This window comes from Danio rerio, chromosome 16 (assembly GCF_049306965.1).
Source record: "Danio rerio strain Tuebingen ecotype United States chromosome 16, GRCz12tu, whole genome shotgun sequence".
NCBI classification, from domain to species: Eukaryota; Metazoa; Chordata; class Actinopteri; order Cypriniformes; family Danionidae; genus Danio; species Danio rerio.
Window position 1 is genome coordinate 24884765 of NC_133191.1, and position 20436 is coordinate 24905200.

The 20436-nt window shown below is 38.3% G+C and overlaps 1 protein-coding gene across 4 annotated transcripts in view; it reads left to right on the forward strand.

Moving 5' to 3' along the window:
- The first annotated feature begins 6268 nt into the window (after positions 1–6268).
- Positions 6269–20436, forward strand: part of kcnn3 (potassium intermediate/small conductance calcium-activated channel, subfamily N, member 3) — a 120754-nt gene continuing 106586 nt past the window's right edge. For 3 of the 4 annotated variants that reach the window (XR_012391739.1, XM_001921759.8, XM_073925517.1), the window contains exons 1-2: positions 6269–6734; positions 7362–8420. Coding sequence is in view for 2 of the 4 variants with exons in the window: in XM_001921759.8 (XP_001921794.2) it covers positions 7407–8420 (1014 nt within the window). In the remaining 2 variants the exon portion in view is untranslated. The remainder of the gene's footprint in view (positions 6735–7361; positions 8421–20436) is intronic. The other variant, XM_009292295.5, reaches the window with a different exon arrangement.

A 20436-nucleotide genomic window follows, 5' to 3' on the forward strand; every position in this document is an offset into this window, starting at 1 on the left:
TGTTTTCATGTGAGAATACCTTTTTATAATTAACAAAGTGTAGACAGACTGTCAATAAGAGACTAATTATCACAGACCTGTGAAAGACTGTTGTGCACTGAAGTGAGTGACAGCTTTTAAGTCTTTATATAAAGGTAACCTAAATGAAAGCAGGAGCTCCCTCAGTTGAAGTTGTAATAATAGCAGATTGTTGAAAAACAGTCGGCAAATGATCCAGTATTTGTGTTTGCTCTCTGGAGAGAATCAACATATGTTTTTGATATGAGCAAAGCAGCCAATCACACGCACATCTTGAACATAATGGCCAATCAGAAATGTTCGTTAAGTCTGCAAGATGCATTTTAAAGATCAGTTGATCTGAAAACATCTGTGTGCACAAAGATCTGAAAAAACGCCCTTAAAAGATCTCTTTCACAAACATTCAAAGTCATAACCATATTCTAGATGTCTATATGACGTTCAATAGACATAATGTAGACCAGGGGTGGCCAATCCTGTTCCTGGAGAGCCACCTTCCTGCAGATTTCAGTTGCTACCCATATCAAACACACCTGAACCAATTAATTAGGACCTGAACACCACGTGATAATTACAGGCAGGTGTGTTTGATATGGGTTGCAACTAAAATCTGCAGGAAGGTGGCTCTCCAGGAACAGGGTTGGCCACCCTTGTTGTAGATAAACAAAACACTAATAATTAAATCTTCCAGATGTAAACACACCAACAATCACAGCAATTATTCATTCATTCATTTTCTTTTCAGCTTAGTCTCTTTATTAATCAGGGGTCGCCACAGCGGAATGAACCGCCAACTTATCCAGCATATGTTTTACTCAGTGGATGCCCTTTTAGCTGCAACTCAATACTGAGAAACACCTATACACTCTCATTCACACATATACACTACAGACAATTGTAGCTTACCAATTTTAGCTTAGGTATATCTTTGGTCTTGTGGGGGAACCCGCAGCACACCCATGCAAACACGTGGAGAACATCCAAGCTTCACACAGAAATGCCAACTGACCCAGCCGAGGCTCGAACTAGTGACCTTCTTGCTGTGAGGCGATCGTGCAACACATTGCGCCACTGTGACGCCTACTCACAGCAATTAGTATTTTTTATTTTGTGTTCAATTCTTATTTATTTGTATGATCTCATTTGTATAGAATGGTTTGCTCATTCCACAATGAGGGGTATATTTTTGGGTGGGGTTTGGGGACATGTCTAAAAATGTATTTTTCTGACAATATGTACAATAGTTAAGTTTCCTCATAGAATCGGGCTGAAATACAGGCATAAAATAGACCTCTCAGAGATGTACTTGTGCTATTGTATTTTAATCAACATTTAACACCTATTCACCCAGCCTTATATCTCTCTACCTTTCGCTTTGTGTTTTAATATCACCTAGATTGGCCGGTGGGGAATTAAGGCTGTGTCCTGACCCCAGATTGCATGATACCAGGCACATGTACAGAAATAGCATAACCTCGCATCATCATTGCTACCACGAGGGACGACGATGAGTGTTGCTGCTGCTGATGAAGTCACCAGGACGACATATGGGGGATGTGGTGTAATAGTCAGTAAATCCCGGGAAATCGCTTCTCCAGGTGACATGAGTGTTTCATTTATTCGTACCTGTCAAGAAAAATAATCTCTGTCCACGCTGATGGAATGTCACCCTGCTATATCCGGTTTAGGGAGCCTAAAATGTTGGATTTCACGTGGTAATTACCGGAGCCAGAAGATGATGATATGATGGGGATGACGCTGTTTGCAGCGAGATAGCAAAGTGATGGGCCATTTTTACCTGAAAACGCATTTAAAATGGTTCATTTCTCTTGTTTACCACAGAACTATCGTGCATTAGTGAGGGTCAGCATCCTTTGCAGTGGACATATGCGCTGAAAAAGCTCCTGTGGTTTGTGATCATCATAAAGAGCGGATGTTAACATTGGTAATGTGGTCATTTAAAGGTTTGCCTAAAAGGCTATCTTAAAGAGATAGGTTGGATATTTTCTTTCTGAACTTTTTCAGCGATCAAAATACTTTTTAAAAAAAAATATATTCCATGAGCTCCATGAAATCCAACAGGATCCAAATGACGATAAGATTAGTCAACACTCCAATTATTGGTTGATTTATGTCTTTAACAAATAATAAAAACATGCCAGTTTGAGGAAAGTCTCTTTTCCCAGCTCTGGCATTCATGTTTTGTTTTGGTGACAGGTGTTGTTCCTGAAGATAAGGGCCAGTTAGGTCTTCTTTTGTGGGAAGTGGGCCTTGCGGCTTTGCCCTCGGCCACCTGTTGGGAGGCTGTTTGACCTGTTGTGGCAGCTGTGTGTGTTTATACACCTATTCTGATTAGACATTGACAAGCTTTGTCATGATTCGGTGACCTGAAGCAACAGTGTAGACTGTGCTGACTTCCCCACTAAATCTGAGCTGTTAAGTTTAATTGCTGTCTTAAATTTCTTATGTCAAATAAAAATAGTGTCAAAGTGACAACCAGCAGTGAAAGGTTGCATGGCACTTTTTGACAACTTGTCACCCCACCCCTCACTCTTTCAGCAGAGTAGAAACCATAGAGTGGGAATTGCAAGTTAAACAAACAGTAAAAGTGAAAGTCCTATTGCTATGCCAAAGTGGTTAAGATATATATATATATATATATATAAAATGCCAAATACCTCAGTTTTACATGTATCAAAATAAACTACAAAATACAGCAGCCCCAACAAGTATCAAAATAAAATACTGTATTTTGTACTTTGAAAATACTACAAAATACTTTTACAAGGAAGCAAAACATTTCACATGTTAACTGACTTCGTGAAATAAGCAATGAATGATAATAACTGCTTTTCTCTGCGCAAGTTTAAGTTAGCTTCTCTGTCACTAATTCACCTCTACTACTGTATTTGAGGAGATATTCATTAACTTTGGTTTCTCTTCCATTTTTGGTATAAATTTTGTACAAGATGTTCTCTTTAATCATCATAAAAACCATGTAATGTTGATAATGAGAGGTAACATAGTACTAATTCTCTTCATTGTGTTTCCATTTATTGTGTGGCCAGTAAAACTGACACAATCTCTTATCAGTCTTATATTTTATGAAAGTTATTTATATTTTACATTTATTTTTTTTAAATAAATGTACTTTTTCAATTAAAAATGTCAATACTTAATCTAAAAATATGGTTTCTGAAGACTACTAAAATATATAGTTTTAGTAATTTTCATGAATCATGTTTTTTTTTGTTTTTTTTTTCATTTGTACTCTTCAATGCACAACATAAAACATGATATCTGTTTTTGCAAAAAAATAAAAATAAAAAATAAAAAATTCTACATTCTGCTGCTGCTGTGTAACAGCAGTCTGGTGTTTTTGACCAGTCTGTATAGATTGAAGTATTATTGAATATTTTTGTGTCATATACTGTAATGTGGCAATTTGATATTTTAAGACAGACATCTTTAATCTTCATGAACAGCACACCTGCAGGTCAACTATAGCCAATGAAGTATTGTATAGGAATCATCAGTGTAGGACTTATTTTAATTTTGTTTATCTAATTTTCTTGGCATCTACATCAACAATCCATTTAAAACATGAGCAGTTTACTCTTTCTCGCAAGAGTTTTCAGTTCATTTTTAACTGGAAGAGTCTCAGTTTACTTCATGAACACCAGTGCACCATCTTTAGGTGTTATTAATTTCTAAACTTCCTCTGAATTTCCACCTGCAGCACTGAGACTGATGATGATTATGTGCTGTAGGATCCATTTTCCTGTTTTTGGACTGACATTTTATTCCATCTTATTGCTTAAGCAAAGATACTAATGTATTGTGCACTCTACTGTCATTAAATATTAATGGCCTTAGCATTGTGCAGTATACTATTTTCAATGATTGTTGACTTGCTCCTAAATATATCCATACCATGTGTCAGTTATTTTCTTTATGTGTCCATAATTTCTATAAATACTTCAATCATTGACCACTTTCTTATATTTTCTGATTTCAAGTTTAGGCAAATAATTGAGAAAGTACTTATCAGGGGCCTAATATTTATGAATTCATCATTTCATCATGTACTTCTTACAAAGTATTTTAAAAATACAAGACACAAGTATTTTGAAATACTATTAAGTATTTAAAATACGTGTTTATATATATATATATATATATATATATATATATATATATATATATATATATATATATATATATATATATATATATATATATATATATATTTTTTTTTTTTTTTTAATTTATTTTTATTTTTTTTTCAACAATAAATCAAATAACAATGTAGTAATATCTGGGCCAAGTCTAAGCCAAGTTAATAACCCATAACTGGGCCTGAACTGGGCCAGATATGTTGGTGTGTCATGACTGCAATATGTTTTATAAACACATGAAGCATTTCGCTTTATGGCTGTGTTTCTTCTCGAAGCAACCTCATTGATAGAATTTTTTTTTTGCTCAAAAATAATTTAAATGTATTTTAAAAGTGGGTCAAGATAGGCCAAACTTATGTGGCCCATATATACATTTAAACATCTGGGCCAAATACTACATTTGAGATCTGGCCCAAGTCTTGAGTGCTGCCTGAAAGACGGTGCCACCTCAGCTAAACCTGGGCCATGTTTGGCCCACATGCTGCATGCCAGTGCCGGGCGAATGCCTGCTGTGCCAGCTTTATGCCAAATCTGGGCCAGAATTCTTTGCTACCTGGAATGGCGGCTGATGCAGTGAATCTCCAAAATTATAAATTTTGTAAAATATGCACTATCCTTATGAAAAACTGCATACTTGAAATTTAACCAACTATATACTTGACAAAAAAAGCCTCAAAAGGACTATTTTGTCCATCAGCACCAATATTTGTAAAACTGTAGTGTCCTCAGCTTGTCGTTGTATGTGGGCGGAGTAATACACAAGGGTGAAGGGTGAAGAGGCTACACGGCTATCAGGCAATCAGATTCAAGAACCAGACAGAACTCTTGTATATATAGAGGAATTACCAACCTACGTCAAACATGATGTCACACGGGTTAAACCCCGCATACCGGTTGTAAAAACAACCCCAAAAAAAAAAAAAAAACGGTTGAAATAGCAAAAATTGAAAGACCAAAAATAGAAAATGTAAATTTTACCATATACCACACTGGTTTTAATGCCAACTGCAGACGTCTTTGGCTTACAACCATCAGAAGAGCTGAATAGAGTGAGGACCTAATTACAAATGCTCGGCTCTGCAGTTCTCATTTTATATCAGGTAAGTTCATGCTATGCTGAATCATACACAATACTCGTTTTTGATTGCAGCAATGATTTCTGCAAAAACAGTTTAATATGGTTTACTAAACTGCGAACACTGAAGGCTAAGAATGACATGTAAAAATGTAGGTTTGCATACCCTTCCGTACAGGTGCAGTTCGCTATCAGAATGCAGTTATTTTGCTTGTTTGATTACCCAGCCTTGTACAGTGGAAATCACGCTCAGTGGGGGGAATATCGCGTGGGGTCCCCACCGTCCGTTATGCCACTGCTTGCACATGACCACACAGAACACAATTGTAGGCACCCCAAGACTTGTAAGCCTTTAAGTTCTCTCTTGTAAAATCACTTGGAGTTTTAATGATATAGTTGTATATTTTTGGGCTGGATGCTTGGTTATTGCATTTTATGACAAATATCCATTTGGGAGGGCCCTATTGCAAATGAACCTGTCAGACAAATGGCACTCACTTTAACGTTAATTTTACAGAATAACTGTGCTTATCACTGGTTGACAAGCTGTTATAATATGCTGAAAGCATTATATAAATAATATAAATATTATGTAATCAGTTTAACTTATCTCTAATCCAACAACAAACTCTTTACTGCATCGAATGTCCCTCGCTGTAAATGCTAGCACTCCCAGTAATAATGTGTGTATATATATATATATATTTATATATACATTTTTTTTTCAACAATAAATCAAATGACATTGTAGTATTATTGTTGTTGTATTTGTTATTCTTTAGTCGTTTAGTTGGTTTTTATGGACCTTGGGCTCGGAAAGCAGAAAAAGGAGTGGAGGAGGCAGGTGTTTTTTTCTAAATGAAATGTTCTTCGCTAGTTTTTTTTTTCATCCCCAAAGCTTATTTGTTTGGTTCAGCGAAGTGTGTCCAATGAGAGAAGCAGAGAGGAGGGACCGGGGCGGAGAGACGGAGCCCAAAAGAGAAGTTGAGCGAGAGAGAGAGGGAATGAGAGACGTGCTGTCAGAGTGAGAGCTGGAGGACATGCATCCATTTCTACACAATATCAGACTATCGCTACTTTCCCTCTTACACATTTACAGACGCCACTTTAAATCGCTTTTCTTCACTGGAGGGTGATCATGCTAATTAATGCAACGGGTGGATTTATCTTCTAAAACATTTAGCAGCGCGCTAAATCATTTCCCCCAAATTTGTTTTCCGCTTATTTCGATCAGTGTTCAGGTGTTAAAACGCAACAGATTTCGTCCGTAGGAGTCTCGTTTTAATATTTAACGCTTTACACTTCTGACATTAACCTCCAATCTGGAATCACGGCTTGTCAACGAGCGGAGAAGAAATTATGGCATGATTGTGGCAACATGAAAAAGAAAAAGTGTGGAAGAATATTGTTGCACTGCTTTTGAGATCACCATATGAAGGTGGAGATAGACTGACAGGAGAGAGGTAAGTGACAGAGAAATACGTCTGATGGAATCAAAATCAAACTCGTTTATATGATTCCTGTAACTATTTCTATATCATTCTAAATGTACCAATTGATTAATATTATGCTTTCTACAGTGTATTTTAGAAGCATTGCGAAAACTGAAATTGTATAGAGCAGTGATTGTAATCTAATGAGTCTTGCATTCATCACAGGTCAGTGCAGAGGCCACTGTTTGACCATTGCATTTATTTATTTATTTTTTTGGAAAAATACAGAGACTCTCGCTTGCATTTATGTGACAGATATTGCTGAAAGGAGAGAGAGGAGAGGAGGGGGTGTCAGAGAGAGAGAGGATGAGAGAAAGCAATTGAGAGAGAGAGAGAGAGAGAGAAAGCTCGGAGCGTTTAGTAGATGGGTTCATGGGTTCATCAGTTTTTTCTGTTTTTCCACTCTTCCACGTAAACTCCTTGAGCACATTGCTACAGCTCACTGTAATTCAACTCTTTCAGTCCACGCCTCGTTTATTAATATAAGGGGAGTCCCCCATTTAATCCAGCCTCCTTTTGCACCTGCTAATTTTGTACAGTTATAAATAACATAACGATCCATTCTTCTCCCTTTCTCTCCCTCCAACTGAACTCCAGAGTTGAGGAGCAGAGCGCAAACAAACCTGCTGGAGCCTGGTTGCCATGGATCCCCCTCCCTCTCTAAATCTGGCCCTTCTCAGCGGGAGTGAAGACGAAGAGCAGCGTCTGCCCCTCCCTCTCGGTGGTATTTCCCATGCCTCCCTCTCTGGCAACTACCCTGGGACCAACCACTCGAATCACACGGGAGGGAACAGCAGCCTGGAGCGTCTCAATGGCACTCCATCGCCCACCACGCCAAACCTTCCCCCAGCGTCACTGCCCAAGTTGCCCCTGTCCACAACACCCCAGCTTTCCACACCAATCCCCAACGCTCTTCACCCGACCAGTACGCCACTCTCCTCCTGCTTGGGAAGCCAACACAGCTTAAGCGGGGAGACTTCACCCGTCTACAATGCTCTGTTTTACTCTTCTCATTCACCTTCCACTGAGCGGGAACGGGAGCGAGAGAGGGGATGTAAGCACAGGCAGGCCAGTCCCCTGGTGCACAGGCGGGACAGTAATCCTTTTACAGAGATCGCCATGAGCTCGTGCAAGTACAGCGGTGGTGTGATGAAGCCACTTAGCCGCCTTAGCGCCTCCCGCCGGAATCTCATCGAGTCCGACAGCGGAAGTGACACCAAAGAGGGTGGTGCGAGCACAAGCCAGGTGACCGCGGCCTCCTCTCAGCACAGCCAGCCCCAACCCCAGAACCCCCCAGAGATCGTTATCTCCTCGAAAGAGGATCCGCCTTATGGACATGCTTACGAACTTGAGGCCTCAGCCAATCAAATGTCCATCTACCACCAGAACCACGCCCTCTCTGAGAGCAGGAGTGTGCTCGGTGGGGCGGCAGGGGGCGGGACTAATGGAAGGAGGGGCGGTGCTGCGGGAGGGCCTGGAAGGACCGCTTCTAAAGCTCCTAAACGTAAGAATCAGAACATTGGCTACAAACTAGGCCACAGGAGGGCACTGTTCGAAAAGAGGAAGAGACTTAGTGACTATGCCCTCATATTCGGCATGTTTGGCATTGTTGTCATGGTGATTGAGACCGAGCTGTCCTGGGGTGTCTACAGTAAGGTGAGGACTTTGTGTACAGGGGACTGAATGGTTGGGCACGAGGACACATCCGGCTGGTCCTGCTCTGTGTGTATGAAATTGAATGAGAGTATGTGCATGTTTCGGATATCAGAATCAGAAAGAGCTTTATTGCCAGCTATGTTCGCACATACAAGGAATTTTTTTTCATGACAGATTTTTTTTACAGTGCAACAGAATTACAGAGACAAAAACAGATAATAACTATATTTTAAAAATAGAAGTAAATATTTGTAAATAAGTGAATGCAAATATACAAATTGACACTGATGCAGCTATTCACACTGAACTACAGTATATAGAGTAATTAAAGCGGTCAGCATGATATAATCAATTTTAATGACATTTAAGGAGTTGGAGAAGATGTTTGACCAAGCAAAATTCACTTTAAGTGACAGTTTACCCAAAAATCATACTGCCCCTTGCCCTTGTGTTATTATAGACTTGTAAAACTTGTTTATCTTTAGAAAACATAACCATAACATTATCAGTGCTTTTACAATTACGTATAAATATATATATATATATAGACCACCTGTCAAAGGTTTGGGGTCAGTTGGATTTTTCAATGTTTTGAAATAAGCTTATCTTGCTCACCCAGGCTGCATTTATTTTTGCAAAAATACTGTAAGAGTTATATTTTATAATTAAGTATTGATAAACAGAATCGTTTTCAAAAAAAAAAACGACGCTAAACTTTTGACAAAAAAATATTATCAGACAAACTGTAAACATTTCATTCCTTTGGTAAACATCATTTAACAATAAGAAAAAATTGAAAGGGTTTAATATTTCTGATTTCAAGTATATATATATATATATATATATATATATATATATATATATATATATATATATATATATATATATAAATACACACACACATACATACAGTCAGTGATTGGTTGCATTTTTTTGCATGGAAAAAAAATGCATCTTTGACCTTTATCGTAATATAATCCACTTGAAGAAGTCACAAATTTCAAGAATGTGCGGGCGGCTAGATGATAACAAAATATTCCATTTAGAGCAAATGATCTGCGAAAAGTGTGACTCATTTGAAGTGACCAATTATAGAAGTGCAGTGTGAACGCGTGATTTGTGCCACAATCGCCAATAATAATCATGCAACTTAATCATCAGTCATATAAATAAATGTATTTTTTGGAAGTCATATTCAAAAGCTCTCAGTTTGAATGGGCACAAAGTGTCTGATCACAGGGTACTTGTAATTTAGAAGGTGCAAAGCTATATAATGTTACACAAGCTAAACTGACAACCTCTCAACTCTCAAAACAAACAAAATTGGTATGGCATTTGTTACCTTTTTGGGAACAGAGGCAGCAATGATGCACCCTTGTATCTGCTAAGAGTGTGAATGATTTGAATAGTTTGTGGTGAACATACACATGTGCAGTAGACATTCAAGGTTAGTAATGCTGCTGTCAGAGTAGTAGTGACAGGATCAGATGTCTGCGGGCTCAGAAAGAATTCTCGACAGCTGACTGAGAGTTTTGGAGAGCAGATCAGTAGTGTGATTTAAGAAATGTTTGGAAACTTCTGGGACCAAACAAGCTCCTTGAAGAACATTTTGAATGATCCCTCTGGCTATTTTACTTGTAAGACCATTATAATGGAAGTCATTACATCCAGAATAAATGAAAACACTGTATCAGGAGTATGACTGCTTATGTGTCATAATGAAAATCCTGTAAACACCCTGTAATTTTTTACATGATATGACAGTGGACTGTTTACATATATAAATATTACACTGTCAAATTTAAACAGAAAATCTTACTGTTAAACGCTGAGCACTTTTATACAGAGTAATCAATATAATTGGTTTAACCAAAACCTAAGCAGAAAATTTCAGCTTTTAAAGCCTCCAAATTATCTAGACTTCCACTATCTATGTTTTACTGTAAAGAAACAAGAGTGGAATCAAATTTGTTTGTGGAAATTGAAAGCATTGTGTAATAAAATTGAGTTATTTAAGTGGTGTGGGTTGAGGTGTATGTTGTTTAGCTTGTTGAAACAGCTTCATTCATGCTGCTGGGCTATACAGACTTTTGCATGACAAAGCTCAGTTTTACTCTGCATAAGTTATGAAGTCATTGAGGTGGGAACGCACATGCTCTAAGTCGGCTCCTGATGTAAAAATCAAGTGTTGCTTGATTGACGATCATAGTAGATGTAACTGCCATTACAGCCTACATAGTCAGTCAAGAACTAGTTTTTATTTCAGGCTAGTAACATTTCATATAAAGCCAAAGTCTCAAAATCAGTGCAAGGCTGAAGTTAGGTAAGTGACGGATTCTTGTGTTGTTGCATTTAAGGATTGAATGTAACTGACACATCATGTCAAGGTGAAATATTTTCTACTGTAATAGCCACAGTCTCAGATTGAAAGCTGAATGTGTGCGAATAAGAAAAGGACAGAGAGAGCCGAGCTTATGTTCAACTTGTGTTGCTCAGGTCGCAGTATTTATGCTAGTGGAGGGTAACATGCTAATTTCAAGTAATAAAACTGTCATGGAACTTTACAGTTACTGACTTTACAGTCACTGAGATGTAGTCAGGTCTCGAACGAGACTTTAATAATAAAATGTTGCTAAGCGATCATCTAGATAGTTTAATATGCTTACCAGAAGTGTACATGCATGTCCATGTACAGGAACATGCATAATTTATTCTCATCTAATTTTAGAAGAATTAGACATTAGCATGTTGCTAATCTAGTACTCTAACACAGTAGTATTCAACCTTTTATCACTGCAGACTGGTCAACACTTGACAATTTTACCGCAGACCACTGGGCAGGGTGGTTTGTAGGTTGCTAGGTGACTATCAACTGTTCAGAGGATGACAAGCTGACATTGCTGTCACTCTGATACAAGTTTTTTTTTTATGGAGGAAATTACAAAGCACTGCAGTGTTTGGGTGTTCTGTGTTTGTCTGAGATAACTAGTCAACTAAAATGTGTATATTCCATACAAAGTATAATGCTGATTGATCAGTTCGCGGTATGCTCACGGCATTCATTCAACTGGGAGCATCTGGAAGGTGTGAGTGCATCACGCCACTTGAGCGCGCAAGTCGCGCACCTCCATTGGAAATAATAAATTTGCGCGAACTCTAGAAAAGCGATGTGCAAACGACCCCTTAAAGGCCGACATCATTTGTGATCTCCAGCGGTTGATCTTCTTGCCTGAGATTTGCCTGATTTGATGACAAATGTGTTGCAAATCAATCCTTGGCAGTTCATGAGTTCTTCACTGGGCCCTTTCCTTTTAGCAAAGAAACTTTACAAAGAAGTATCTTACTCATTTTGCTTCTTGTGGGTTAAATTTGGGCACTCAAGTGACCAAGAAATAGAGGAGAGAATATGGTCATTTTTCATAATAAAATATTTTTCATAACAAAAGATTGTTTTGACTAAATCACACTCCAGATGCGCCGCTCAGCACCGCAGGTCACATGATAGAAAGTATCGCACACCAGACACACACATTCGCAAGTTGTTTAAAATTAAATTACTCAGATGCATACTCACGTGCGTAACATGTCCCGGTAGTCACATGTATCATCAACAAGAGAGGACTTGCGCAAAGCTACCAGGAATAAAAGGTCTGTCCAGTTTGCTAGGATCGTCAATCATCAGCAAATGTGATCAAGAAGAGTTAGTTTCACAAATTTAAAATGTTTTAAAACAGTGCATGTGTGTAATGAATTACAGCGATTTACTTCAGATTCACTTCTTCAGCAGAGCCGCATGTCAGAACAATTATAAAAGAAGATGCTTCAATCCCGGTTTGTGGATGTTAAATCAGGTTTATTTTGTACACTAACACAACGGATATCCATACAGCAGTGGAGTTTAACCTGTCTCCTGTCACATTTGCGTGCAAAAAGAGTGCAAAGCTAAACGCGTTCTGTCTGTATGTATGTGCATATCATATCCGTGCTGGGTATGTGTGTGTCTGTCTGTGTGTGTGCGCGTGAAATTCGTAACGACATTGTGTGTCATTGGTAAAGTTCTTACTGTAGTATTTCTCACAAATGCTACGTTAGATCTGCTTCCTTTATGTTTGTTTGTTGTCTGACGCAGCCAAGGGAGGAGATTAAGGCACTCAGAAAGGCACATAGAAATGGTGGGCGGGGAGGACTAGCCTTAAAGGTGCAGAACAGCAAAACCGCCACCCAGTGCAAAAGTGTAAAAAACTGAATCTTATAAAAGTTATAATAAAAAATATGATGGATGTTTTAAGCTGAAACTTGACAGGCACATTCTGGACACACAAAAGATTCATAAAGTCTGAAAAAAGGATTAACCTAGGTGCCCGTTAAATTAACTCTAATAGAGTTTGATGTTAGCACATTGGTAGGCTAATAGCTGGATATTTTAATACACTTCACTACACAGCACATATCAACATTGAGTATTGACATGATTTGGGGATTTACACTTTAAATTAAATGAACAGCACATATAAATACTTAATGGTATACACAATCGCACAACTCTCCATTGAGTCCAGTTAAGAACAATGTTAGCATGTTGCTAGGATAACTTTTGTATACTATAAAATGCTACAAAAAAACAAAAATATTGTTTAAATCTACATGTGTGGTTAAACTGTTTTTAAAGCCACTGGTCTATTTTTAGAACAGTTTTCATCTGTGAATGAATGTTTATTATTGGATTTAAATTTTAATTACATTTCTGTTTTTGCTGAGCTTGCCACAATGCATTTTTAACAGTTACCTTGAAAGCTACATGCAACGCTGCTTTCAGATGTTCCCAGTTTAAGGTGTTTTAGAATACCTAAACTGCATTTTCATAAAAGCCTTGATGTCGCTGAAAATACTCGGTAGGATTTGGACCGGCGCCGTCGTCTGAAGTGTGTGTCTGTGAGCGAGTGGGATTGCTCTCCTGCATCTGGCACTGTTCTGAATGGATCTGTCTCAGCATGTATTCTGGAAATCACTTGTACATGTGGTCGCGGTCCTTGTTCTGCAGGTGCTTGTGATATGGCAGACGTATTGGAAATTTGTTCTGTCTCGGTATCTCTCTTTTGCTGCCTGTCTTCCCCGTGGCTTTCTCGTTCTGTCGTTCCCTCTTTTGCTTTATTTCTCTGTTCTCCATTTCACCCACTCATTTTTTCTCCTCTTTTCCCTTTTCATTCACTCTCTCTTGTATTCTTTTCCTCTATCTGACGATTCCTTTCCTCTTCTCTCCTGGTAATTATTCTTGGTCTGGGTATCTTTTTTCTTTCCCGTACTCACTATCCTTACTGCTCTTTCTCTCCCCAGATCTCTCTCTCTCTATCTCTCTGTTATTGTAGTGGGCGGTGAACGGGGGAGTGTTATTGGAGAGGGAGAGAAAAGCGAGTGAGTGTTAGGAGAGATGAAATGAAAGGCTGTAATAAAATCTCTTTATTTGAGATGGAAAACGGGTGAGTGAGTCAAGTTTGCACATGAATAATGGCCATGCTGATTGTATACCATTATAGCCATTATAAAACAGCACAATAGAAGCCTGTTAGTGCTGCATCGCCCCTCAGAGCAATTAAAGGGCTTTTCTCTCAGTGCATTACTGCTAAAAGTCCAGAGACATGCGAGATACTGATGCTCTTCCACATCCGACAGACTGCTTCGATTTGACTTGACTCATCTAATGGGGATTTACCTCTGCTCGACCCCCGGTGTAGTAAATGGAAACTTCCTTATGAAACAAGTTTATTTCATTGGATGATTTGGGATTCGGAGTAATGCCGGAGGAAAGTGGCTGTTAAGATGCTGCCGAATGCTCACATCTCAGTGACTGGCTGTATTGATTATTAATAATCATCTTTGTACACCATCAAGCGCTTGTTGATGGCTTTACTGCACTACTTGAGCAGTGTGTGTGTTAGTTTGTGTGCGACGGCTGCTTTTGACAGGATGAAAACAGCAGGACATCCCAATTGAGGCTTCTTTAAAACATTTTCCTAACCTGTTAAAGCTCACTTTGCTTCTGAAATGACAGTTATGGATGCAGACTTTAGTATATGTTTGAGCATATGTAACTAGATTTGTAGTGTCTATGTCAGGGAAGGAATATGGATATATTAGAACTTGACAGTGTTTCAATTTAAATCAACACATATAGCCCAGCATCTACTGTATAGCTCTCTGGAGCTCTCTTATGGCCATTCACTGAAGCTAAGCAAGGCTGCACCTGGTCAGTACCTTGATGGGAGACCTCATGGGAAAACTGGGTTGCTGCTGGAGGAGGTGTTAATAAGGCCAGCAGAGGGCGCTCTACATGTGGCCTGTGTGAGTTCTACCACCTCAGTACATTGATGGGGGCTTTATACTGTTCAGTGAGCACTGTCTTTCAGATGACATGTTAAATTGTGGTCTTGACCCTCTGTAGTCGGTAAAAAAATCCCACGATGTCTTTTGAAAGGAGTAGGAATGAAATTTGCTCAGTGGACTATGTCTATTATGGCCTTTTAACCATCCCCATATCATAACTGACTTCATTACTCTGTCTCCTCTCCACCAATAAGCTGGTGTGTTGTGGACCATCTGGCGCAAACTGGCTGTCTTCACGTCTTGCAGGTAGATGTTGCAGATTGGTGGTGGTAGAGGAGATTCCCCCAACATCTGTAAAGTGGTTTGAGTACCCAGAAATGTGCTATAATAATACATTTATATACAGTTGAAGTCATAATTATTAGCCCCCCTGAATTATTAGCACCCTTGTTTATTTCCCCCAAATTTTGTTTAACAGAGAGAAGATTTTTTCAGTACATTTCTAAACATAAAAGTTTTAATAACTAATCTCTAATAACTGATTTATTTTATCTTTGCCATGATGACAGTAAATAATATTTTACTAGATATTTTTCAAGACACTTCTATACATCTTAAAGTGACATTTAAATGATTAACTAGGTTAAATGATTAACTAGACAAGCCATTGTATAACGATGGTTTGTTCTTTAGACAATCAGGAAAAAATATAGCTTAAAGGGGCTAATAATTTTGTCCTTGAAATGGCTTTAAAAATTAAAAACTGCTTTTATTCCAGGCAAAATTAAACAAGAAGAAAAAATATCAGGCACACTGTGAAATTGTCCTTGCTCTGTAGAAAAAGAAAATTCAAAGGAGGCTAATAATTCTGACTTCAACTGTATGTGTGTGTATGTATATATTTATATGTATGTATACATCTATATATGTATGTGTATGTAAGGAATAGCCAACATATGTTTGCTAAAAAGTAAAGTATTTCTTTTTATGAGTTTAGATCATTTTAGATAAATGGCAACATACTGAAAAGAGCTTTTGTTTACAAGGATTCAGAAGAACAACTATTAACACTGTATGATGGATGCAGCATAGTTGGCAACAGTTGGTACATACTGTACAGTTCTGCAGTCCAGCAGTGTTGCTTTAGTTGTCATATACTTGCACATAATCAGAACACTATTTTCACAAAATCACAATTTTGTAGCTTATAAAGAATTAGTTTAGGCATTTTTTCCCCAAAACTCTATACATTATCTCTATTGAACAAACCTCTTGCACCCTAGAACAAACTCTCATGCTACTGAATAGACAAACATTCAAACCAATTCAATGTAGTTGTAATTACAAGGAGGGTTGGCAGTTTTTTTTTTTTTTTTTGGTTTATTGGGTTTATTAACTCTAATAGCATCACTTTCATGGCTTTAATCACTGTGCAGTCACAAACACAATGTCTAGGATGATGAGGGGTTAGCAATTTATTGCTTCATGCTTAGCAACCAACAGCCAATTTCATGCCTCATATTCAGATTGGACAGTTATGTGCATTGTATATATAGCCGCTGTAGCTCTTGAGTGGAGAGGGGTCTGGATGCAGACCTTGTGCATATGCAATCTGAGCTGCATGCAATGCTTTTTAATGCACTCACCTAATTAATATGTCCTCACTAAAGCCCGCAGCTTGATGACAAAAATTATCATCAAGTACATAGCGGATCTACTAAGATAACACCCATGCTACTGTGACGGTTAAGTTTAGGATAGGGGGAGGTGTAGGCGATTGTCAACTACATAGTGGAGCTTGTACCGCTCACTAAGTTAGCGCCCATGCTACTGTAACAGTTGTGTTTTGGGTAGGAGGAGGTGTAGGCTATTGTCAACTACATAGTGGAGCTTGTACCGCTCACTAAGTTAGCGCCCATGCTACTGTAACAGTTGTGTTTTGGGTAGGGGGAGGTGTAGGCTATTGTCAACTATGTAGTGGACCGTGTATCATCCACTAAGGTAAAGCCCATGCTACTGTGACTGTTGGGTTTAGGGTAGGCGGAGGTGTAAGCGATCGTCAACTACTTAGTGTACCTTGTACTGCCCACTAAGGTAGCGCCCATGCAACTTTGATGGTTGTGTTTAGGGTAGGTGGAGGTGTAGGCTATTGTCAACTATGTTGTGGACCTTGTATCACCCATTAAGGTAAAGCCCATGCTACTGTGATGGTTAGGTTTAGGGTAGGGGGACGTGTAGGCAATCGTCAACTACATAGGGGACCTAGTCAACTACGTCATCAAGCTGCGGGATGCATCTCCACCCATAATCCTGCCCATCGCAGTGACGTCACTAGCTCCATTGAGTGCAGTGTGTCTCAAATTGCATTGTTGAGAGATGTAATCTCAAGCCTACAAGCTATACTACAAGCAACTACAAGCAACTTACAGCGGCAAAGCGACAATTGACCATCGGTTTCAATGAAGAGTTAGCACCTTCTGGTGACCTCTGTCTACGTGAGTGACAGCAATCATTGGTGAATAGGTGTGCATGTCCAACCATGTGACAAAGTTGAAAGCACCAGTAGAGCTTACATGATCCTCTCTCAGTTCATCGATTATATTCTCCGTGCTGTAGACCTTTGCAGCAGGTCGCCATCCAGAGCGAAAGGCAGCTACAAAGCTATTGCTAGTGTAAATGAGGCATCAGCTTGCATTAAAAAGGCAGCATCCAGATTCTATTGCTTAAACGGGGAAATGTCAAAATAGTTGGGAAAGGCTGATTCATTTTTGCATTTATTGTGCAAAAAAAGTCAATTTAAGGAAAAATACTTGATAGCATTCAATTACTGAAATGTGTTAATCACTGAGCCACGGTGTCTATAGCAAAATGCATTTATAATTAAATTATTATAAGAAATAACCTACAAGAACCACGACAAGTCTATGAACATACATGATTTATTATTTTTGCTGATTACTAAGGTAATCCTAGCTTAAGTTTGCCTCTTCTGGTATTAATGTCAGCTTTTACTTTTGCTCTTTTAGGAAACTCTGCTTCAACAAGCGAACATCAAATGTACACTCACAATCACTGTGGATTGTGGGTAAAAATGAAAGAATGTAGGGAAAGAAGTCAATGTCTCAGTAGCTTGACACAGCAAATATGCAAATAATGGGGCAGCCCATGGAAACCCAAGATTAAATATTAACCCTGGGTTGATTACGAGTAGTGTAATACAGCAAGATTGCCCTAGACATAGGGTTCACTATTTTTAATGTAAAAAAAAAAATCCTATTATGCCTGTCTATTTGATGTATTAATTTAGTGTGATTCAATTATTGTAAATATAACTCCTGAAAATCTGATCTGATCTCCTGAGCAGCCCCCAAATTGCCTATAATGGACTGAGCTACCATTGTACACTCCTTATCTGTAATAAAATGAGATAAAACACAGCTGATGTGTACTATTTGCTTGTTCAACAAATTGGCTGCCACAATTATGTAATGCAGTAAGCTGAATGTCTTAATTTGACCCTGGGGATGTAGGGTAGACTTCAGTGCCTATTCTCAAACCAAAGTACATCATTTTACAATAAAACAAAATAAAAAAAGGGGTGCTTCAACTTCAACAGCATTTTAATAATGGCAATATCAGCTCAAATAATAAGCCAAACATGTATGCCTTAATTAAAAATAAAAATGTGTTTTACCTAACTGTTATTAAGCAGGCGACACAGTGGATATGACACATAAAAATATGAGCTATGGGTGAATTGGGTAAGCTAAATTGGCCATAGTATATGTGTAGATGTGAATGCAAGAGTGTATGGGTGTTTCCCAGTGCTGAGTTGTGGCTAGTAGGGCATCCGCTGCATAAAATGCTGGATAAGTTGTTGGTTCATTTCGCTCTGGCGGCCCTTGATTAGTAAAGAGACTAAGCTGAAAAGTCAATGATTGAATGAATGTTATTAAGCATCATAAGTAATATCTTCTCCTATGTCTTTTCTATATATTAATGAAATGGCTTAAACTGCATAAACACATGGAGCTTTTGGATGTAATGGTTGGTTTGGAGTGGTTTGTTAATGTTTTTTTTTTTTTTGGAATGGTTGGTTTGTAGTGGTTTTGTGGTCGGAAGCTTTGCTGCCATTATAAAGTGCATTCCACTTCATCAAGTGAACAAGGAAAGCTTACATGGAGATACTCTCAGTCCTTTGATTTTGACATAGGGAGCAAGTCTGCTTCATATGTCCACTCCAGCACCTATATGTCTCATAATGCAATGCAACTGTGACAGCAATGTACAGAAGTTCCCAAGTGCTCAAGGGTTTAGGTCATTTCATTTAAACCCATTCAGATGTTCTGCTAGTAGTGGATACTTAAGTGATCTAATCAGTCATGTATATCTGACCTAAGGGAGCAAGACGGAGGGAAGCTAGTGAGTAAAGGGCATAAAAATTGGACAGGAATGCAGCCATTAAGCAGTGGTTCCCAAAGTGGTGGTCGGGACCCCCCTGGGGAGTCATGGGACAATTAGGGGGGGTCACTTGGCGATTTCCAAAAATCAAGTGAGCTGTAGAGTTGCTGTAGAGTACCATTGGATGCTGCTTTGCCAAAGCTTTGGGTCTTTCAAGATAAAATTATGTAGTTGCAGTGCCCAACAAAAATTGTATCTCAGGTTTGGTGGGTGGATATCTTTTTTTATAGACATTGGGTAAGGACCAATCAGAAACTGTTTTACACGGCTTTACACTGGTTTGTTTTAGAAGGCCAGCATTCAATCTGAGCCCTCTGTCCTCTATGAAGCCTCTCCTCTTGAGGTTTCTTAATTAATTGAAGTTACTTTATTCTGTAAATGATACTGTCGTGCAAAGGCAAAATAAAAAATGTATAATTGATATTTTGGGACAATGAAGACCTCCTTTATCATGTGGATAAGTGTATTGAGTCAATTTTATTATTTTTTCAAGAAGTTAATCTCTTTTCCTAGTAGTAACTTCCAAAAGCTTAAGTAAAACCAGGGCAGAACACCGTTAACACCAGTTACCGCTCTTTGACTTGGTTTTAGTATCTTCTACTTATTGTAAGGAACCTGGAGTTACGATATTCTGCCTTTGTTAAACCGTCATGCTATCATAAATAGGCAAAAAAATAGCTAAATATAAATATTGTATAAAAATATCTTAAATAATCTCAGTAATTTTTTTCGTTATAATTCATATTTTTCACTCAGTGCAGAGGGCTACCGTGCATCCGGAAAGTATTCATTCATAGCACTTCACTTTTTCAATTTTTTTTTTTTTTTTTATGCAACAGTCTTATTCCAAAATGGATTAAGTTAGTTTATTTCCTTAAAATTCCACACACAATACCCCATAATGACAATGTGAAACAAAAAAATAAATAAATAAAATAAAATAGAAACCTGAAAAATCACATGTACATGAATATTCACAGCCTTTGCTCATTACTTTTTTATTGCACTTTTTGGCAGCAATTAAAGCCTCGAGTCTTTTTGAATAAGATGCCACAAGCTTGGCACACCTGTCTTTGGGAATTTTTGTCCATTCATGCTGCCACCACCATGCTTCACTGTAGGGATGGTATTAGTCTGGTGATGAGCGATATCAGTTTTTCTCCAAAGTAATGCCTGGCATTTACTCCAAAGAGTTCTATTTTAGTCTCACCAGACCAGAAAAGTTTGTGCCTCG